Source organism: Phodopus roborovskii, unplaced genomic scaffold (assembly GCF_943737965.1).
Source record: "Phodopus roborovskii unplaced genomic scaffold, PHOROB, whole genome shotgun sequence".
Classification (NCBI taxonomy): domain Eukaryota; kingdom Metazoa; phylum Chordata; class Mammalia; order Rodentia; family Cricetidae; genus Phodopus; species Phodopus roborovskii.
In genome coordinates, this window is record NW_026126517.1 from 26,684,387 (window position 1) to 26,704,421 (window position 20,035).

The 20,035-nt window shown below is 43.5% G+C and overlaps 1 protein-coding gene across 1 annotated transcript in view; it reads right to left on the reverse strand.

The window, feature by feature from the left end:
• The window catches only part of Ttc12 (tetratricopeptide repeat domain 12), a 42,648-nt gene extending 23,225 nt beyond the window's left edge, over positions 1 to 19,423 (reverse strand). Inside the window, exons 1-7 of the mRNA XM_051197381.1 lie at positions 19,359 to 19,423; positions 17,895 to 17,967; positions 10,320 to 10,480; positions 9,785 to 9,806; positions 9,067 to 9,144; positions 8,144 to 8,265; positions 5,141 to 5,200 (exon numbers count right to left, since the gene is read on the reverse strand). Of these exons, the coding sequence (XP_051053338.1) occupies positions 5,141 to 5,200; positions 8,144 to 8,265; positions 9,067 to 9,144; positions 9,785 to 9,806; positions 10,320 to 10,480; positions 17,895 to 17,952 (501 nt within the window). The 5' untranslated portion in view covers positions 17,953 to 17,967; positions 19,359 to 19,423. The remainder of the gene's footprint in view (positions 1 to 5,140; positions 5,201 to 8,143; positions 8,266 to 9,066; positions 9,145 to 9,784; positions 9,807 to 10,319; positions 10,481 to 17,894; positions 17,968 to 19,358) is intronic.
• Between the last annotated feature and the right edge of the window lie 612 nt (positions 19,424 to 20,035).

The following is a 20,035-nucleotide window of genomic DNA, read 5'->3' on the forward strand; positions in this document are numbered from 1 at the left end:
TGGCTTGATGGTGTTAGCTCTGCCTTTAGCTATTTGTTCTTTTACTCAGACACTCTGCTCTGCTTGGGACTCTCCATCAAGAACTCCAGCCTCCTGCCTTGAAGAGGTATCTCCAGTCAACTTCTGCTCCATGCTTCTGAGCACCTAATTTGACATTTGGTTCTCTCCCACATACTCTCTCTCTCCTTCCTCTCCTCCATGCTCTTTCTCTTTCCCACTTCCCTCCTCTCCTCCACCATGCATTTTCTCTCTCACTCTCATTATTAATATTAATATTATTTACTTTGGCTTGTTATACACTTCATTCAAATCAGAGCACTTGGCTATTGTAGAGCTTAAAGACCATAAAGACCAACCAGGAATTCACATTAATATCACTTACGATCTAGATGGATGCCTCCTACAAAAGGGAGGCTTTAAATATACATCCAGGGATATACCATTCACAGAAGGGCCCTCCCCCTGCCTGTTCCTCCTCATCCTGAGTCTGCAGGAAGCCATCCAGCATAGGCATATGAACTAAAATTTGAAACATCAGTTAAATAACCTTCACCGATCCCTTTATAAGCAAGGTATTGAGTCAGTTGAGACATCTTTAGGGTTTAGATTTAGATGGTTCAAGAGGTCAGTCTTAGAAGTCTAAAATGTTCCAGGTGTATCGACAACTAAGAATGCTAGTTAGGCCCTAGCATTTTGAAAAACTATTTTCCTTATCGGAAAAGTAAAGATAGTAATTAATTAATTAATTAATTCTCTCTCTCTTTCTCTCTATTGGGAGGAAGAATCATGTAGCATGTAGCACTCTGCTGGGTGCTGGGTTATACTCTATTAGCTACTGTTGCTGTGGTTACAGCAGCAACAATACATTTCACAGCAAATGTGGTTTAAAGAAAGACTAAATAATAGTAAAAGAGGGAACAATAAATGCTGGAGAAACTTTCATAGGTGTGGCTTTATGTATAATATTTCCTATCTATTGCTAAATGAATGGAAGTAATGAAGACACTAATGAGAGCCCAGGCTGATCAGTTCCATGTGCTAGCATCCAGCTTGATGACTAGTAGGAGCATCTTCTGTAAGCCTCACAGAGATGCAAGAAAACAGGCCAGTCATCCCCATCTCACAGACAAGGAAACCAGAGCAAGAGAGGGTTGATGCTATATAATTGGTAAGTGAAAGAGCTAGAATTTGAAATCTGGCCACTTAATTCCAGGACACAGGGCTTTAAAAATGTTATCAGGACTGGGATATAGCTTGCTTAACAGGCTCATGATCCTGAGTTTAAATCCCAATATTCAAAACAAGAACAAAACCAAATCTCTTTCAGAAATATGCTATGAAAAAAATGAACATAGACTCTACAGGGCACACTAGCCCATAGATTCATTAGAGGAGACTCTAAAGAGAGAGGGTCTAAAAAATGGAGCAGGCAGTGGGGGAGGGATTTGAACTGAATCTGGAGTGAATTGAAGAATTGAAGGGAGGATGACAGAAAAAGAAAGGAATGGGTAAAGTCCAGAAGCAAGAAAGGGCGGGAGCCTTTATGGACAGCACAGATGAACTTGAAGTACTGGGTGGAGGAACAACAGGGTTGGAAAGGGTGAGCTGAAAAGACTCCCCAAGGAAGTCTCAAATAACAAGAGAGGCGGGCACACTATCAGTGGTGACGAGAGGGCAAGATGGTCTGGAGTGGCATGCGGTAATGACCAGAACAGAGAAAGGCAGGGAGGTGAGCAAACAGTCCAGACAGTAACTTGGAAGGAGGGCGGATGCTGGAAGTCCTGGTGACAGTGGCAGGAAGGAAAGTACAGACTTCAGAGCTATGTCAAAGTAAGGCCAACACCAACTAAATACATAGACATGATGAGTTAAGATAGCTGGAAGACATGTGTGCCCTTAACATAAAGAGACCATGAAGGCAGGTAGAAGAGAAGCTGTGTGAGTGAGAAGACAGTGTTAGCTTGTAGACTTTCTGGGTGGCAGGTGTGGTGGCGGTAGTGGTGGTGCCAAAGTTAAGCAAGAAGAAACCTGTATGATGTAGCTGAGATGGATCTGGAGTTGGGGAAGCAGGTCTGAAAGCTACTTGCAAAGATGGCAGGTGAGTCCATGAGAGGAGATGGGGATTGTGAGAGGAGATGGGGAGCTCTGGAGACACAGCTCCTAGAGAAAAGGAGGAAGCAAGCAGAGTGGTAAGCATAGGAAATTCACAAAGTATGAACTCCAGGAAGCAGAAAGGAGTGACCAGGGGAAAGGAGGATGCTTCCCACTTCTGCTCATGAGAACCAAATATCCAGAGCACATTCATGGCAGAATACCAGGGTCATACGACTGGGACATCAAAGTCTATAGGCCGAAGACAACGACCTCTACAGGTGTGGCATAGAGAAGTGACTATACCTTGACATCACCTTCCTCCTCCACCCACAAAGAGCAACTAATAGATCTTCCTGTGACTTCTTCTGCCATATGCATTTGTTCCAATGAACCCCACACTGTTTTTTGAAGGGGTGCGGCCTTCAGAGTGGGATTGATTTCATTGGGTAGGAAGTGCTCTGCTGAAGATGACATGAGTCTGCTCCTAACTAAAAACAGCTTTGCCGCCCTTATCTCCTTTGACAAGGAACATCAGTCCTGAAATATCTCTTGGGCTGGTCTCTTCCAATTTAAAAGTGTCAAAAATGTTAAACTGGCACAAAAGTCCCCATCCTATTAATAGCAGAATGCTAAAGATATTCTCTACTGAGATTTTTAAAGAGTTTTATAGAGAGCAAACCTTTTCTGGGAAGTCATGGTTTCTGCAAAGAGGGAAACCAGTTTTCAAATTCCTTTTGTGTCATCCCAAACCTAGTCAGTTGGAAGCCTCACTGGACATTTAACAGTGTCAGTGAGTATTTTAGTACTAGCTCCCTGTGCATACTCTGTTTTGATGTCATCACTAAGTTAATTATGTTGACTTTCATTCAACATTAGGGCAGAGGCCAGTGTGCTAGCCTGGGCCAGCACTGGGTGTGTCTACCTCTTTGGGCAGAGGCCAGTGTGTTAGCCTGGGCCAGCACTAGTTGGTCTACCTCTTTGGTCCTTGACTGGTTAGAACAGATACCCTGGAGGTCCTATGAGGAGATCTTGTTTCTTTCTCAGAAAGAAATGGGATCCGTTCCCAGAGATCACAGGGTTTAGGGTTTCCGGCAGGAGCTTTTTAGAGTAGACAGTTAAGAGTACAGGCTTACAATAAATGTGGCCCCTGGCTTTGTGATTCTGAGTAAAGTGCTTAATTCATCTTTGAGGCTTCATCTTTTGGTCAGAAAAGTGTGGAAAATAACAGAATGTATGCTGTGAGCCCACAGCAAATCGTGTGTTTTTGCTGTTACCATTGGAACGGCCAAGGAAAACATCCTGGGCTCTCTTTTCTCCTAATGACTGGTGACAGGAAAAGAAACTGTGCGCAAACAAGGTGACAGAGTGGGTGAGCACGTCTACGCTGGAGGTACGATGCTGGCATCAGCATGGGGCCACTCTCATGACTGAAAGACCTGCCAAGTGTGATTGGAGCAGTGTTCCCCCACACCGTGCCTTCTGATGGATGACATAATCAGGTGACCTGCAGGTTCACACATGCTTTATAAACCACTAGAATCAAGGGTGATTTTCTAATTCACACCTGTTTCCCTTGCTTATACCCTCAACAATAAAAAATAAGCAAGAGGACCCATTGAGATGGTTGAGCCGATAAAGGCACTTGTCACACAGGCCTGGTGACAGTAGTCTAATCCCTGGAACCCACCTAAAGGTGGAAGGACAAGACCATCCTCTGTTTCCATCCATGTGCTATGACATGCTCACCCACACGTCATGCACACAGAGATTAAAAATGGAAAGATTATCAAGAGAATATGCCCAGTACGTGGCTGTGAGTGTGTACTTCTGATTTAGGCCATGCTGTCCTGGGGAATTAAGAGGCACCTGGACCATTTTCCTAGCTTCTAAATCTTACCTGACAGTAAGTTGCTTAAAATAATATTGTCACATTACAACAGAGAGATACATTTTACGACGTTAGATCTGATGGTGCAGGCCTATAGTCATAGGAGGCCTGCACCATCAGAGAGGCTGAGGCAGGCAGAAGGATAGGATGTTCAGGGCCAGACCAGTAAGACCTTGTCTCAGAATATACAAGGCTCAGGGATGTGGCTAAGTGGTGGGATTCTTGCCTAATATGTGAAAAGCCTAATGACAGAGAGAGTGAGAACAAGAGAGAGCGAGACAGAGACATACACACAGAGAGGCAGACAGTGAGATCAACAAGACAGAAATATATAGAGAGAGACACACACGGAGAGACAAAGACAGGTTCATTCATTTTTATGGAATGCCACACAAAATCTCTAAGCATTTTGGACATAAAATCGCTTCCTGTTTCTAGGCCCTGTGAGGGCTCATGTACCCTCTCCCCTGAGAAGGGGTTTTTGGGGGAGTAGGTTTTTTTTTTAAAGTCCCATGTGACAAAGAAAGATAGGGAGGCTTGGATTTAGGGTTATTTACACAGTAGTCTGAAACACTGCCCCCAAGGACTATTTGTGGCATCTGGGAGCTGGGTGGTTCTTGACTCCCTGCACCTTTCATTCTCCATACGTATGCTCTTGGAGGGAACAGGGAGCAAAGCACTGTGTACATGCCTGAGCCTGACCCAAGAGGAAAAATAGCAATTTGTACTTCTGATGTCCCTCCACAAACACAAGAGGGTAACCTACTTCCAAATGGTTACAGCAGAAAGGGAAAGGCCCAGACTGATGAGGAAGATGGCGCTGTAGAAACTGGCTTTTGTGGTTGGTCCTGGAGAGGAGGAAATGCTGTATCCGCTATGACATGGAGTAAGGAGACAGCGCCAAGTGAAGAGTAGGCTAGTGCAAAGCTTTCAAAGACCAATGGCGTGGCATCTCTGGAGTGAACTATGAACTAGGCACACTGTGTGCATCGTTCAGACCCTCACAGCAACTATTCCATCCCATTTTACAGAGGAAACTGGAGCTGTCTTTGGAGGCCATACCCTTTAGATGGAGTTGCTGTCTATGCCCTTCAGAATTCAGGCAGGGGGCCCCGGCAAGCCCAGTACTGCCATGGGGGAATGGAAACAGTCTCTCACCTTCAGAGCCCAGTCACAGTCCACGAGGGCCTTCTCATAGTCCCCAAGTTTTATATAAGCCTGAAATGACACAAATACCTGATATCAGGCACTGCTCTGTATCAAGGAGTCATTAGTCAGTACAGAAAGAGCAGATGGCATCAGCAATTAATGAAGGAACAGAAAATTGGTTTGATATGGGGGGAAAGCTCAGAACCTTATTCACAGGTGGGAGTTACAGGTTAGTGTAAACATTATGGGAGTCAATATGGAGGATCCTCAGAAAATCACCATACGATTCAGCTATAACACCTCTAGGCACTAACCCAAAGGACTCCACATCCTACCATGTTTAGCAAGGAGGTGGAACCAGCCTACGTGTCTATCAACACACAAATAGGTAATAAAAACATGATAGGACACACAATGGGATTTTGTTCAGCCACAAAGAAACATGAGCTTGGCTGGGAACGTGATTGGTCGGGGAAATATATGAAAGGGTCAAAAAGACAAATAGTGCATGGTCTCCTCAAATCTCCTCAAATGTGGTTCCTAGCTTTAAATCTATGTGTGTATATGTATATATGTAAGTATGGGTCATGTAGCCAGAAAGCCATTTTTCAAAATAATATTTACTAATAATAAAAATGGGAGAAAGATAAGGGATATATGCATGTGTGTTTTGGAAAGTTTCAGAAGAAACAGCAATGGTCATCCCAAGTAAGACCATGTAAGAAAGAAAACCCAAGTACCAGGAGAAGTGATTCTCTAGGATCCTATCAGTCACCAAGAACGAAGCCTACCCCACATCTAGGTTTATTCATGACCCAAACTTTCTCAAAAGACTGTGACATTCTTGGCAATAAGATGAGCTATTTCCATGAAGAAGCCAATTACAGGTGTAACTCCTGGGGAATCAAAGCACGCAGACAAAGCGAGAAGGGAGCAGACAGCAGCTGGTTATGGGTTTCTTCCGGTCTTGAGTCGCACTTGAAAGTCATAAGGGAGGGAGAGGTCAGCATCATTCTAGAAGACCACCAAGACCATGATCTATGCATAGCACTGTGAGTTAAAGTTCGAGCAACCCTAAACATGGCATCACGGACTCCCACAATTTATCATATATGGCCTTTTACTTTTTTCTTCCTTTCTATTTCTCTTATTTCCTTTCTTTTAAGGCTTGAGTTTGACACCCTGTGGTGTCTTCATCCTTTCCCCATTCTCAGAAGAACCAGTTCCCCTAAATGGCAATTAAATTCCAGATTTATCTAGTGAACACCAGCAATCTTGATTATAATATTAGCTGTAGGGGAGAAACAAAGGCAATGAGAGGGTAGGCTTTTCCTTTTTTCTTTAGCAAGCAAGAGTCACTTCCCGGCATCCTTATTGTTTCCTAGCATGGCATGCAGACAGTAGAGGCATTTTAAAAATAGACAGTGGTTCAAGTGATTCCTAATACCAGGCAGCACATTCTGTGTTTATTTGCTGGAAGAAATTGCTTCTCCCAAGCGTTTCACTGCATTTCCTGATATTTATCCACAGTCACTCTTAATGTGATCCTTATGACTAATCAAAGGGTGACTTAAAACTGAACACAGTAAAAATTCAGCTAATTTAGATGAATCACGGGGTATGGACAACCTGCACTAGATATGAGTCTGAGTTACACAACATTTAAAAAGCAATCCAACTCCATTGCTTTCTAATCACTTCAGGGTAACTAGCCTTAATGAGCATCAGTAGGGAGATATTTTCCAAGACAAAATTTGGTGCTGACTAAGAAGGAAAAGCAAGCATTGTATTGATTGCTTATACTTAAATGATTCTTCTGAATTTTTTAAATGGACTTATGGCTCCAGTGTTAATGTAAGTAATGGGATATTGGATAACTGTGACAGACAGAGCATTAAAGGAGAAATATATGGCAGATTTTGTCCTTAATAACTTCATATTTGTAATCTTGTTAGGGCAAAAAGATGGGCACTGTTAAAGCGACTTCTGGGCATCGTTTTTTATGGACTTGCTTCTTATAACAAGTTTTTGCCACAAATGAGGGTGGGAAAGGACACCTGGGCTCTAGTCAGATATATGCAAACTGCTCAGGTAACAAGGCTGTATTGCTCTTGGATTTATCCATCATTAAGTCAATGTCACTCTCCAGACTCCCCAGCCTTCGGGTGTCCTGTGTCTTGCTCTGCATGCTTCTCTTCCATAAAGCCCAGACAGGCATTCTTGAGTTACAGAGATTGGAACTGACAAGGCTCTATGGCTGCCACACTCTCTGGTAAATGACATGGCATCAAGTCTGTCTCACAGGGGTCCTGCTGACAGGTCCTGTCTCTCATAGGATCACATCCACGAATCTGCCACCCCAAACTTCACTGTATTTCAAAATAAGGTTACTAGTGATGTTTTTGTTTCCAATGATAGCTATCAGCCTCCTGCCTTCGTTAAGCAGCAGGTAAGAAACAGGGCGGAGGGGGGGGAAATGGTAGTTATGACAGTTGTTTTGAGTAACAGGTTTCCTGTTAAATAAACCCAAGGAGAAAAGGGTTCAGAAACTTTGAATTCCTGAGAAACTGGCTATAGGCTTCCCAACTACACAATAGAAAGTGCAGGTTTGATAAAATGAGCAGAAAACTAAGTAGGATAATGGCCTTTGAGAGTGCCCTGGAAACACAGAGGTGGCTAATTCCAAGTTCTCATGGGCCATTTCTGCCTCCTAGTTCTCCTTTATCTACATGGGATAAAGTGCTGGGTCATCATGAGTGGCATGCAGGACCCAACTTGCATGGTTGAGAATTATGCGCAGCTCTCTCCAGACCCAGTCACATGGGTGACTGAAGACTGATTATGGTGAGTATTTATACCATGGAAACTGGCATGGGCAACATAAAACCACAGGAGCTGCTTGGTAAACACAGCCCACCAGGGTGCTGTCTGCCTGGTTTTTGTTTTGACAGGCTTCCCAGCACCTGTCCTCTGAGTCGCCACTGCAGATGAGTCCCTGCATGGGTCACCCACCTGGGCTCTGTTGGTGTACAGCATCTTCATGTCTTTTAGCTTCCCCAAACCCTCACTGTAGTAGAGGACAGCTGCTTCGTAGTCGCCCTTGATGAAGGCCTCGTTCCCCTTTTCCTTTAGGGCTAGGAGAATAAAAGGCAAGCAGTGAGCCCTCGTCATGTGTCAGAAGGCCCTTCTAGGTTGCAGGGTTTCCACTTCAGTGCATTACCACTTATTTTTCTCTGCAGTTACTCGAGGTCCAATTTTTCCCCCTCTCCTTCGAGTCTATGCTTCGAGTTTTCTAACTGGTTCCTCAAGAGAAATGCTCTTTTTCTGAACTGAGGCTTACATCTGATCCTCCCAATTCTATTTACTTTTGACCAATGCAAGGGCCCCCATAATCTTCTAGAAAACAGGGAGCGCGGGCAAGGTCTGCATTGCACATACCATCAGATGTTTAGGATAACCCAGGTAGCACTCTGCCCAGTCACATACCCAACCCCAATGATATCCCATCTCCTCATCAATTTTCATTTATTTCATCTCCCCCTTTTCCCGTTTCACCTTTCTTTCTATCTTTAGCCCAGGCTAGTTTATGGAACCTCCCTTCTTTCCTCCTTCCCAAGCACCATTCAGGAATCTGATTGTCTTAGTCTACCTGGGATGCTGACTGAGGCTGTATCCTGCTGACTGCTGTGTTGAGTAAGAACAGAGGTCAGACCAGACCACCGATCCACCAATGGTTTTTGTTTTTTTGTTTTTTTTTTTTTTTTTTTTTTTTTTCTGGTCAGGTCCTCTGGCTTGCCAATCCATCACAAACCCCAGCCCCCACACTCCCCAGGGAGCTCAGTGTCCTCACAATCAGCACAAAGACTTTCATAGGCTCTTTCCAGCTCCAGTCATCCTAGCTATTGAAACGTAAGGACCTAAGGACTGACAATTACCATCTGCTAGGACTCTGCTTTCCCGTCTTCTCTTGGCTCGTTCCTTTGCATCCTTCTCCACAGATGCCAAGAAGGCCTCTGACAGCAAAGCAGTTTACAGCATTAAAAAGAAAAGCCAGATACTCCAATCAGTCCTCTAGTTCCTATTCCAAAGGAAGCTACTGTGGGACTTCACAGCTGTTATTTTTATGCATACATAAGCAGGCACACATGGACACACATGAAATACACACTTGTACACACAATTCTGAGGCAGCTAAAATGTCACTTTCTTAATCTGAGATTAAATGTTAACCTGTGTGATTATGCTTCAGATTTGAATTTTGTCTTTTAAAAGAGTTTTTCCTTTGAAGAGAGACCTTTTTTGGTTCTATTCAGCATAATGAGCCTTAGAGCTAAGCAACATGGAAAACATCAGCATTCCCTAGGCAGTGAAGGGTAAATTGGATCATAAAGAATAAGTGAATTCAGTTTACAAAGAAATTAGCCAGGAGAAAACAAAAACAAAAACACATATGTAAGGGAAGTCTCTGGATGCTGCCTCTTCAGACCACAGCACAGGGCCTGGGTGATTAGCAGAGTTTTGTTCATGGGTTGTTTGTAAGCCCAGGGGCTATCATTTAAGGGTCTGGAAGTTACATTTTATAAAACAAAACAAAACAAAACAACCTGATCATATAGGAATAAAACATATTGGAAAGAGAGAGGCTGTCCTTACCTGGGTTCATTTCATCTGCATTCTGCAAGACACGGGTTATCATAAAAACAAAGAAACAATTTTTAAAACTCAGTCTCTGGTAAATCTGTATAAGTCAAGAGAACAAAGCAGCTGCAATTGAGGAGATAGGTCATTTCTTTTAACCACCAATACTGATGGCTCCAAAATTTAAGGGACTTGCTCTAACGCTGGAGATGTAACTATGGGCACAATTCTGGGCCTGATTCTATAGAAACAAGATGATCCAAGTCAAGGGACCCCACCTCCCAACCTGTGATTGTGTTAGAAATATGAACTGGTAGAACATATGAGTTTACAAGTACAACCTAAACATGACACTCAAGCTCAGAGTGTAGAGAGGTAGTTTTCACTAAAGGAAGAGAAAAAAGCACCCATAGAGTTTATACTTTCCATATGGAAAAGAGATTTAGCAAGCCTGAGAAACAACACTATCCCAGCTTCATTGGGCAGACTGAGGTCACACCAGGCCTCTTGACTGGATCTACTTATATAACTCCATAGCAGAAAGAGAAACCTCGGGTGCTTGTGGGGGACTGATCAAGGTCTTGTTCAAGGTGGTCCTGCATCCCTCTTCCTCTTGATCTCTCTCCATCAGCAGCAGCCTCTTTTCCGTCTCTAGGACAGCTTTCTGCTGTACGTCGGGATCGTCAGAATTCATTTCTTGAATTAAATTGGCTAGAGGAGAAATCACATGTGACTCAATTGAACAAGTTCTTCAAAAGGAAAGACTCCATCCTTTGGAAAGGATGGTGTTGAAAATTAATAAGGAGAATCTTAAGATAGGAGACGAAGGTAATAGGAAGCCCAGTGAGTCCTTGGGACTAATATGAAATGATTAAGAATAACATTTGTTTTGCCTGGTGGTTGGGGCAGGGGAACAAACAGCAAGAGAATAGTTTTAAACCACTACTCAATGCAGGTGTAACCTATGGATCACTTATTGTGAGTTGCATGTTTTGCTGAATATTAGAGAAAATGATGAATAAAAAATATCCCTTTGTTTGGTTTGAAAAGCTTGCAATCTTGCGTGGGAGACCAGCATAACACAAGCAGCTTCGAGATTCACAAAACAACTGCCTTTAACTGCCTCCCTGCCTCTCTTCACTGCACTGACTACCCAGATGAGTATTCATAGATTGTCACTAAGACACATTCCTCTCCTCTGCCCTCCCACCCCATCTGCCAGATGAATCTGTACACCTCACTCCAATCTGACTATCCATATCTAGCAGCCCTAAGTAGGGATGCTGATGCTGCCGGGAAAAGATGGGAATATACCTGGGAAAAGTGGTCCCAGTTCGACTGGACTGTCAGTGATCCTCACACTTGCAGCAATTCTACTGTCATCCCAGGGTAGGCAGTCCATTATTCTCTTAAAGACTTTCACGTTTGGGATAATGTAAACCTGATCATTCCAAAATGAGGACATAACTTATTCATTTCAAGAGGGAAGGGATGGCATCATGGATGAGATCTTTCAAGGTCATGTCACCAAATTCACACAGCTGTGCACATCTGCATCCATCTTTGGTTCTCACCGCAGAAAGATGCTGTCTCTCTTGTACGAGGTTTGAGCCTCTGCTTGTGCAAGTCATGTGGCCAATACAGATTCAAGGTTTTGAGAAACGTATTGTACACTGGAAGTGTAGAAAGTCACTTGAGGCCAGTTTTTCTATCTATCTGAATATGCTGGATACATGGTTTTGTAAGATGAGCATTATTGTGTAGCCTACTTTTTATTTGTAATATACCTAACAGATTTTTATGGTACTTGTGGTCCCAGAGTCAAGGGTAATCTAGTTTAGCACTGACAGATATTCATGTGGATTTGTGTGTGTGTGTGATTATGTGTGTGTGTCTCTGACTGTAGATAAATGCTGAACTGAACACCTAATACCTACATGTGCAAGATGTATATTCTTCAGGATATGAATATTTCAAGTTTCAGACCTATAAGTATTTTATAGGGAAGTGTTTCTTGGCTGGCCAAATGGCCTAGTAGATAAGGGTGTCTGCTGCCAAGGCTGACCACCTGAATTACATCCCCAAGGTCCACAGAGTGAAAGGAAGGAACTGACTTCTGAAAGTTGCCCTCTGACCTTCACACACCCATAAGCAACCCCTCTCCATGGTAAACAAATAAGGAGAGTTTAAAAATGACCTATGATGAAGCCGTAAACCTTATGAAGCTAAAAGAGTAAGTCCAAAGACAGAAAGAAGGAAAATAAGTAAATAGAAAGATGCTGCACTCCTTCACATTGTTGTCAACACCTGCTATTGTGTAACTTTTGAATTGTTGCCACCATAATGAATGAGACTGGAATACCATTAACATGTTATTTTTCACTTTGATGATTATGATTGGGACTGAATTTCTTATTCATTTGAGAGCCATTTAGATTTAGTCTTCTATGACAAGCCTATTCTTATCATTGGCCCATTTTCTACTTAGTCATTTGTCCCCTTTGCATTGACTTAAGTGACTTCTATATAAATTCTGAACGGTCACCTGAACTTTTAAGTTCTCCTTGGGTCCAATGCCCTTTCATTTATTTTTATGCAGGCTTGGATTGGTCTAACACCCTCTCCCTGCCTCCTCCAGCACCTGCACATACTGCACATACATTCTCTCTCTCTCTCTCTCTCTCTCTCTCTCTCTCTCTCTCTCACACACACACACACACACACAAATAAATCTGGGTTTAGTTATTTTCTTTCCTTGTCACTGCATCAGATTCATGTGTAGACTTGAATCTTGTGCAGGGTAGGAGCACAGCTCACTGAGGGTGAGGAATCACCATCTTCCCCGCTGTGTGTTTTGTCCTTCCTGTTACAGATGAGAAATCCATGCTACTCTCTTCATTCCTTTCTCGTGCACTGCTGGAACTTTCTAGCACACTCATCCCCACACGCATCATTATAGAGCTTTTGTTTAAGTCTCATACAGCGGAGAGTTAGCTCACCATTTTTTCCCCTGATCTTCCACATGGACCTTTAAGTCAATTTGTTAAATTTGAACACAAACCACCTTGGGGATTTTGATGTAAACAAACTGAGCAAAAGAACTTGAGGACAACTGTTGTCTTTGCCAAAGATATCTGAGGAAAAAAAAATATGTCTTTTTATACATAGGTGTTCTCTTATGTCTTTTAATACAATCTGTATTGACCAAGCCCCACACTTCATCCCAACTCAATTAACTTCTTAACATCCTTCCTCGGGTCTGGGATCTCATCTAGGGCAGCAGGTTGCAGTAGTTCTTTCCTTAGGTTTCTCAGGGGTGTGGCTATTGTTCAAGCCTTCCATGTTTATGATGACTTCTACAGTTTTTATTCATTGGTCTTAACATTTACCCAATGACTGTGTTTTCAGGGGTGGGATGAGGTAGGGGAGTGTGCAGGTGCCACAGTGGTCAAAGGACTGTGGAAGTTGGTTCTTTCCTCCCACCAGGTGGGTTCTGATGCTAGAACTCTGGAGAACATACAGACCATCAGACTTGGCAGCAAACACCTCTTCCCACTGAGTCGTCTCTTTGGCTTCATTTGACCGGTTTCCAAGAGTACTGGGCCACTATTTGTCAAGTGCTTTCTTACTTGGTTTTATTTGGCATGTTTCTCATGGCTAGACTTGGGCCATAAGACAGGGGAGGAAGACATCTCAGAGCATTTTAGGGTACATGCTATCACTATGATTTAGCATGACATTAATTGTGACCATTTGTGGAAGGTTGTGTTTGCCAGCTTATATCCACTTTGCATACTGTATACTTTGCAAGCAAGCCTTAAATGAATCTCTCATTTAAGGGGAGGAAAGGTATGCTTCACCTCCCTGAAGGAAAAACAAGTTATAAAGAATCCACCTGGGTAGGAGACTTGCTTTATTTATTTGCCTACTTACTTATCCAATCTCATTCATGTCAGTGTGAATTCATGAATATTTATTTTCTACTTTGGATTATAATGTAAAACTAAGTTGTTTACTCTGTTGCTTATATTATCCCCATTTTCCCCACCAGGAGCTCTTTCAATTAAATTTTATAATTTTCTCCATGAAGATCTTAAATATTTTTTAACAGATTTATTTCATATTTAAATGTAATACCCCTGAGGCCAAAATGCAGAAACCTCATTTCAAGGTATGAAGACAAAGGAAGTAAAATCAACCTACAAAGAGTTATTGGCACACCCATATTCACTAGCGTTATTCCTGATAGAAACATTGGATCACTTGGAGACCAGACAGGACAATGCTGCCTGCTCCCCAACTCATAGAAACAGGATAAAAAGGTGGTCACCAGAACCTATCTGGGGACTGGAGAACAAACAGTACAAGGTAGGTTCTATCCAGACAAGAGGAACACATGCCTCCATTATAGTGTACAGAACCAGTGAACTATAGTAAAAATTATGTACTTGATAATTCTAGGAGGGTAAACATTTAATGGGTTCAACAAAAGAGGTGTCAGGTATGTGCTTTGGCAGGTAAATATGGTTGGTCCAGTTAGTTCATAATATATACAAAACATGACATCAAAGATATGTATAATTTTGTTAAATAAAATTTAGTAGAACCTTTGTTTTAAAGTCCATTTTGTATGATATTAATGTTTGGCATCTACTTTCTTTGCATAATATTTCTTTGATAAATATTTCTATATTTTTAAGCATTCAATCTACCTCTGTCTTATAGATGTGTCTCTCTAGGCTCAAGCTATTGCACACTGTCATCTTCTCTGGGATGGCCTAATCATCAACTTGACACGCCCATCTTTCTTCTAAGTCTGTTCTGCTTCAAATGCCCCCCCCCATTTCAGTAAATCACTGGCCTCCTACCTGTCACTCAACTCTCAGGACACATCCATGAGTTCTCTTTCTCTCTCAGCCCTCACAGCCAAGAACATTAAAGCTTGTCAAGAATAATTTCTAAGTGGTTTTCTATTCTGTAGTGTCTCTTTTCCCACTGCCTCAACTCTGAGCCCAGCGGATGGCTTCTACTCCCTAAAGTACTTGGGAACAGCCTCTCGACTGGTGTCTCCACACCATATTCCCTAGTCCACAATGCATACGCTGTTCTAAAGATTCCCTTGAAGGGTCTCTGGTCATTGCTTTTGGTAAATGTGAGCTCTTGACTATGGCTTCCTCAGCTGTCCTCTTTCGGCTTCTCCTCACTCAGATGGGACTCCCTCTCTTTGCTGACATCTCTACACCCCTCCAGGTCTTTTCAGGCCTTCTGTTTCTAGGAAGCACCACACTGTCTCCTTAGCACCCAGATTTCCTATTTTCTCACTTCCCAATTAGAATATTCCTTCACATTTGTCACAAAGGTCAACTCCTACTGATCCTTTAGATTTTTTTTAAGTGTCACTTCTTGAGAGAAATTTTGACAGCTGCTACAGGCTAGAATGCATGTACCCCAAACCTATGCTGAAGCCCTACACCTCAAAATGACTGTATTTGGTCTTTTGAGAGGTCATTAAGTGATATCATAAGGAGTGGGGCTCCCCAATATGACTAGTGTCTTTATAAGAATATGCACAGTGGGGTCTTTGTGAAGAGTCACATTGAGCTGTGCCCTGCTTCAGGGACATCTTTAGGGAGTCAGCACCTTAGGCAAAGGGATCAAGAATATAATCAATAACTGAAAAACTATCCCTTTTGATAGCCACTCCCCCAGACCCAGAACTACTTGGACTTACATGGCTGGGATAAGGCTACAGGGAGAAGGGGTAATATCGAAGTTTCTGAGTGGTGCCTGTATGTATTTTAAGACCCACTGCTCCATATCCTGGTTCTCAACCCGGGACAATGATCAAGCAGAAGGTACTTTTCCTAGGAAGATCTGACTTGTCTCTGACCACCTCTCCCTGGCTCTCCTTGGGTAGTAAAGGGGGATTTAGGTATAGTCCTTACTCACTGGAAAAGAAAAAAAATCCCCCAAAGCAGGTACACAAAAGAGGCTAAGGAGAAATCTTCGTTGGTAAAGTCCTTGCCAAAACACAAATCTGAGGCTCTGAGTTTCATCCTCAATTCCCTTGTAAAAGCTAGGTGTGGTAATCAATCTGTAATCCCAGTGCTGGGAAAGTGGATCCCTGGGGCTTGTTGGTCAGGGACCATAGCCTAATTGGTGAGCCTCAGATCCTAGTGAGAAACTCTACCTAAAAGAAAAAAATTTAAAGTAGACATGTGCATTTCATACCCATGAACACACACCTGTATATGAACACACACACACACACACACACACACACACACACATACACACACGTAATTACACAATGAGAAGTGGCCTTCTACAAACCAATACAGAGCTATAAGGAAAAATCAATCCTGTCAACTTTTTGTGCTTATAGTCCAGTTTGAAAAACAGTGATAAAATATATTTTCCCTGTTTAATTCATGTAGCATCTGGTATTTTGTGAATACAGTGCTATCAGATAACTGCCTGAACTGGGTCAGATACTTCTGCACTTTTCAACCCTCTACTTCTTCCACACATCACCTTGGAATTATTTTTTTAATATCTGTTTTCGCACTGAACTATGGATGTCATAAAGAAAAATGATTATTTTACTGCATTGTGTAGAACTTAGCTATAATACACAGCAGGGGGCTGAGGAATGGATGCATAGAATCTATATGCATGTTGGCCATTAAATTTAGTTGATGAATTGCAATAGGATTAGCAATTTGGTCACCTTCCCACTGCTCAGAGTGCCCGCCCATTTGGATCCTTGTGGAAAATTCAATTGCATGATGCTGATATACATGATACTTGAATGATCGGGGATGAATAAAAACCACACAGGGAAAGAGAGGTGAGGGAATGACAAAGTCCAAGTGCAGAGATGGAGCAGCAGAGTGTGGGGGCAAACTGCAAGCAGCTTGTTGCTGCTCCTGTGTGAGGTGTAGAGAGATGAGAGGTCAGGTGAGGACTTAGTCCTGATGAGAGCTCCTGATTTATTGTGACTGAGAACACAAGCAGAGAAGTGTCTGGCCAGATCTGCATTTTAGATACATTACTCTGTGGGGAGTGTAGGCCTGGTGGCAGGAACACAGATTAGAGGTTGTTAAGAGTCTGCAGAGAGGAACCAGAACAAAGGGTGGCTCAGACACGACAGATAGGGGGTGGGGTGGGGTAGCCAAACCTGAAGGCCGATTGGATACAGGGTGTAAAGGTGGGAGGAGTCCCGCTGACTTGTAGATTTGGGGGTGACAGTGCCACCAACTGAAACAATCAGCAGAGAGGGGAGTTTGACTTACGAGCGGGAGAGGAGAGAAATTAAGAGATGATCACTCAATTCCGAACACATCAGGTTGGAAGCATTTGTGATTTACAGCATTTGATCACAGAGCCTGAGACTCTGAAAGAGTCCAACAGTTGGATGCACATGAAGAGATGGGTGAGCAGAGCATCAAGGCCACAAAAGCATTCAGGAAGGAGTGGAGGAGAGGCTGGTGAGGAACACAAAGAACACACAAGTGTGTATCCACATGAGGTTATTCCATTTCTAAATCGGGCTTCTTAGCCTCAACCAAGCTCCATAAAGTCTGGAGAGAGATGGACTGGTACGGAATCTCTTCTGTGTGTGTTGTGGGTTCAGAGTATATTCTCTGAAGTCCTACCTGTTTGAGCTCGGGAAGGGTGTTCTTAGCCAAGGGGAGAGAGGAGATGGAACTCATAAGCCATTCATGTAATTGATGGATCTGGAGGGAAAGCCACACACTGCCTATAACAAGAGGGACCCAAATGATCACATAAGCCCTTGGGTGACCTCAGAGGGAACACCTAGATTCCCTGGCAACATGGAAACACCAGCTCTTATTGACTGGAAAAGGGCTTGGAGGAAAGCTGTCAGCCTACATTTCAGTGAGACTATAACTGCTTCTATAATACCAATTAACAGGCAGAAAATACTGCCCCAATGCTGTAACTGAATTCTCAATAGCCCTTCTGTTTAATTTCAATTACACTTTTTTTTTTTAGTCATAAACCTGCCAGACAAGCCAGGAGTTAACTTAGAGTGATCATTTCTCTTTACCCATTCCACCTCTCCAAAACAGAACTCAGTCTATGATTTACAAATACTTACTGATTTCATCCACATTTTCCAGAAATCTCTGCAAGTCTCTCTCTTGATCATCAGCCATTGCAGACACAAATCTCTAAGGAAGGTGGTATAAATTATGAAATTAATAATAAAACACTGAAAAACTGCCGGGCTTATTATCTGTCTGAGACTAAGAGCCGAGTGATTATTATTAAGGCAGATTTGTGTTTGTAAATGTCATGAATAACAGCAGGGTGAACAATTTTCCTCTGACTGCTGTTTAAGGCTAAGGGACACATTACTTGTGGCAATACTTCCGGAAAGCTGCCAGCCCTGCCTCCGCTGGGGAAATTGCTCTACCAATAATTTCTCCAAAGGCATCATCAACCACTGTGATTTAGGAATCAGATGCAAAGGAAGCTGGGAGGGCAGCCGATGGAATGCCAGTGTTAGAAGAAGAGAGTAATGCCCAACTTTGGTCATGGCAGGCATGCCTAATCAGATGATACTACCTAGGGCCAGGTAGCATCAGGTAAACAGAGGACTATCTGCATATACATGTCCACACTTGTTTAAAACCCATGCCTCTGGCTTGTTTCTGAGGACGAAGAGACGGTACAAATTGGCAAAAGGTGTCAAAGTACACCACGGTCTGCTTTTCGGTACCTTCCCCTACCCCACCAAAATACATAGGCTTTATTACACTTGGTTTTGGACATGAAGACTGCATGATAAACTCAGTGGTACCCAAAGGTATCCACACAGCTAAATATCACCTGAAGTTTCCCCAGCTTTGGCCCACGTGGGAATGCCCCCCAGGGATGCACATTTTAAATTCACTATACTGTGGTTCTGACTGGTACATAGGCTTGGTAGTGCAGTCATAAAACGCACAGTTATACAACACATAAAAGACGACTGTGAATTAGAACTTCGTCATGGACAGTTTACCCAGTTTCTCCATGCAATGTTACGGAAACCAAATTGAGAGCCCAGAGGACACCACCGGGCTGACTATAGCAACTGGTACTTGGTGAGTTATTAGTGAGGCTCCCTTATCTAGAAGTTAGGCTTGCATATGGCTCAAACCTTGGAAACTCCAAGGGTGTGAGGCTAGAACGGACCGACAACACTTCACCGACAGAGACCGCCAATCTTTCCAGAGTAGTAAACTCAAGTCAGGGGTCAGCCGCTGCGCAGTCACAGCTCCCGGGCAGGGAGCGGGAGCGAGGGTGGGGGGGAGGGAGTGGGACCGGACAGGTGGGACCAGATAGGATAGGACCACGTCCCGCCCTTCCATCCTGTACACCCCACTGGAGGGCGGGGACAGCTGCACTGTTGCCTGGCAACCGCTCCGCGTCCTGGCCTTGTGCATTCAGGGTTGGTCCCAGCCTGCAGCTGGTACCTGCCTATCCTTGGGGTCCCAAGCCAGTGGCCTCTGTTCAACTCTAAGGCCAGGCCAGGCCCAGGCCCAGGGCAGACTCCAGGCCACCCAGCTGAACTGACCTGCAGCGCCCAGGATCGGACAGGAAGTGGATGTGGAGGGCAAACTGTGACTGGCCTCTGCCGGGGAGAGGCGGGGCCTGGGCAGGGCGGGGCCTCCTATGACTCTCGGAACGAGCTGCCCAGTTTGAGCCTGGGATGTCCCACCCAGAGCCAGAGACCTTAGCAGCTAAGTGCTGGTCTCTGAAGTGATGCTGGTAATGCCCTTTCACTTTTGAGGAACGAGGGGAATTGGTTTCTAATCATTAGCCTACAAAGTCAGCCATCCAGCGTACTTGGGTGTGAGTCCAGCTTTGTTTAATGACCAATGTGTGGTCTCCAAAGCAGTAGGGTACTACTCTCTTTGTGTCTCAATTTTTCTCACAAAATGAAACAAACAAAAATAAAATCCGCACTTTCTCATTGGGTCATTATGGTTAAGGGGCCTGGATCTTAACTACAGGAGTAAGTGGTATGCAGAGAACCCTAGCAAGATTTAGGCCAGCGAGAGCTTGGGACACATTCATTCACATTCACAATACATGCACACACTATTAAAGAGACACCCCCCCACACACACACACCCAAGGGTTGTCACTGTGTAGCCCAGCCTGGCCTCAAACTCCCTATCTTCCTTCTCCAGCCTACTGAGTGCTGGAATTAGAGCTATGTGCCGTCAGACCCAGTGCTAGTCTGTTCCT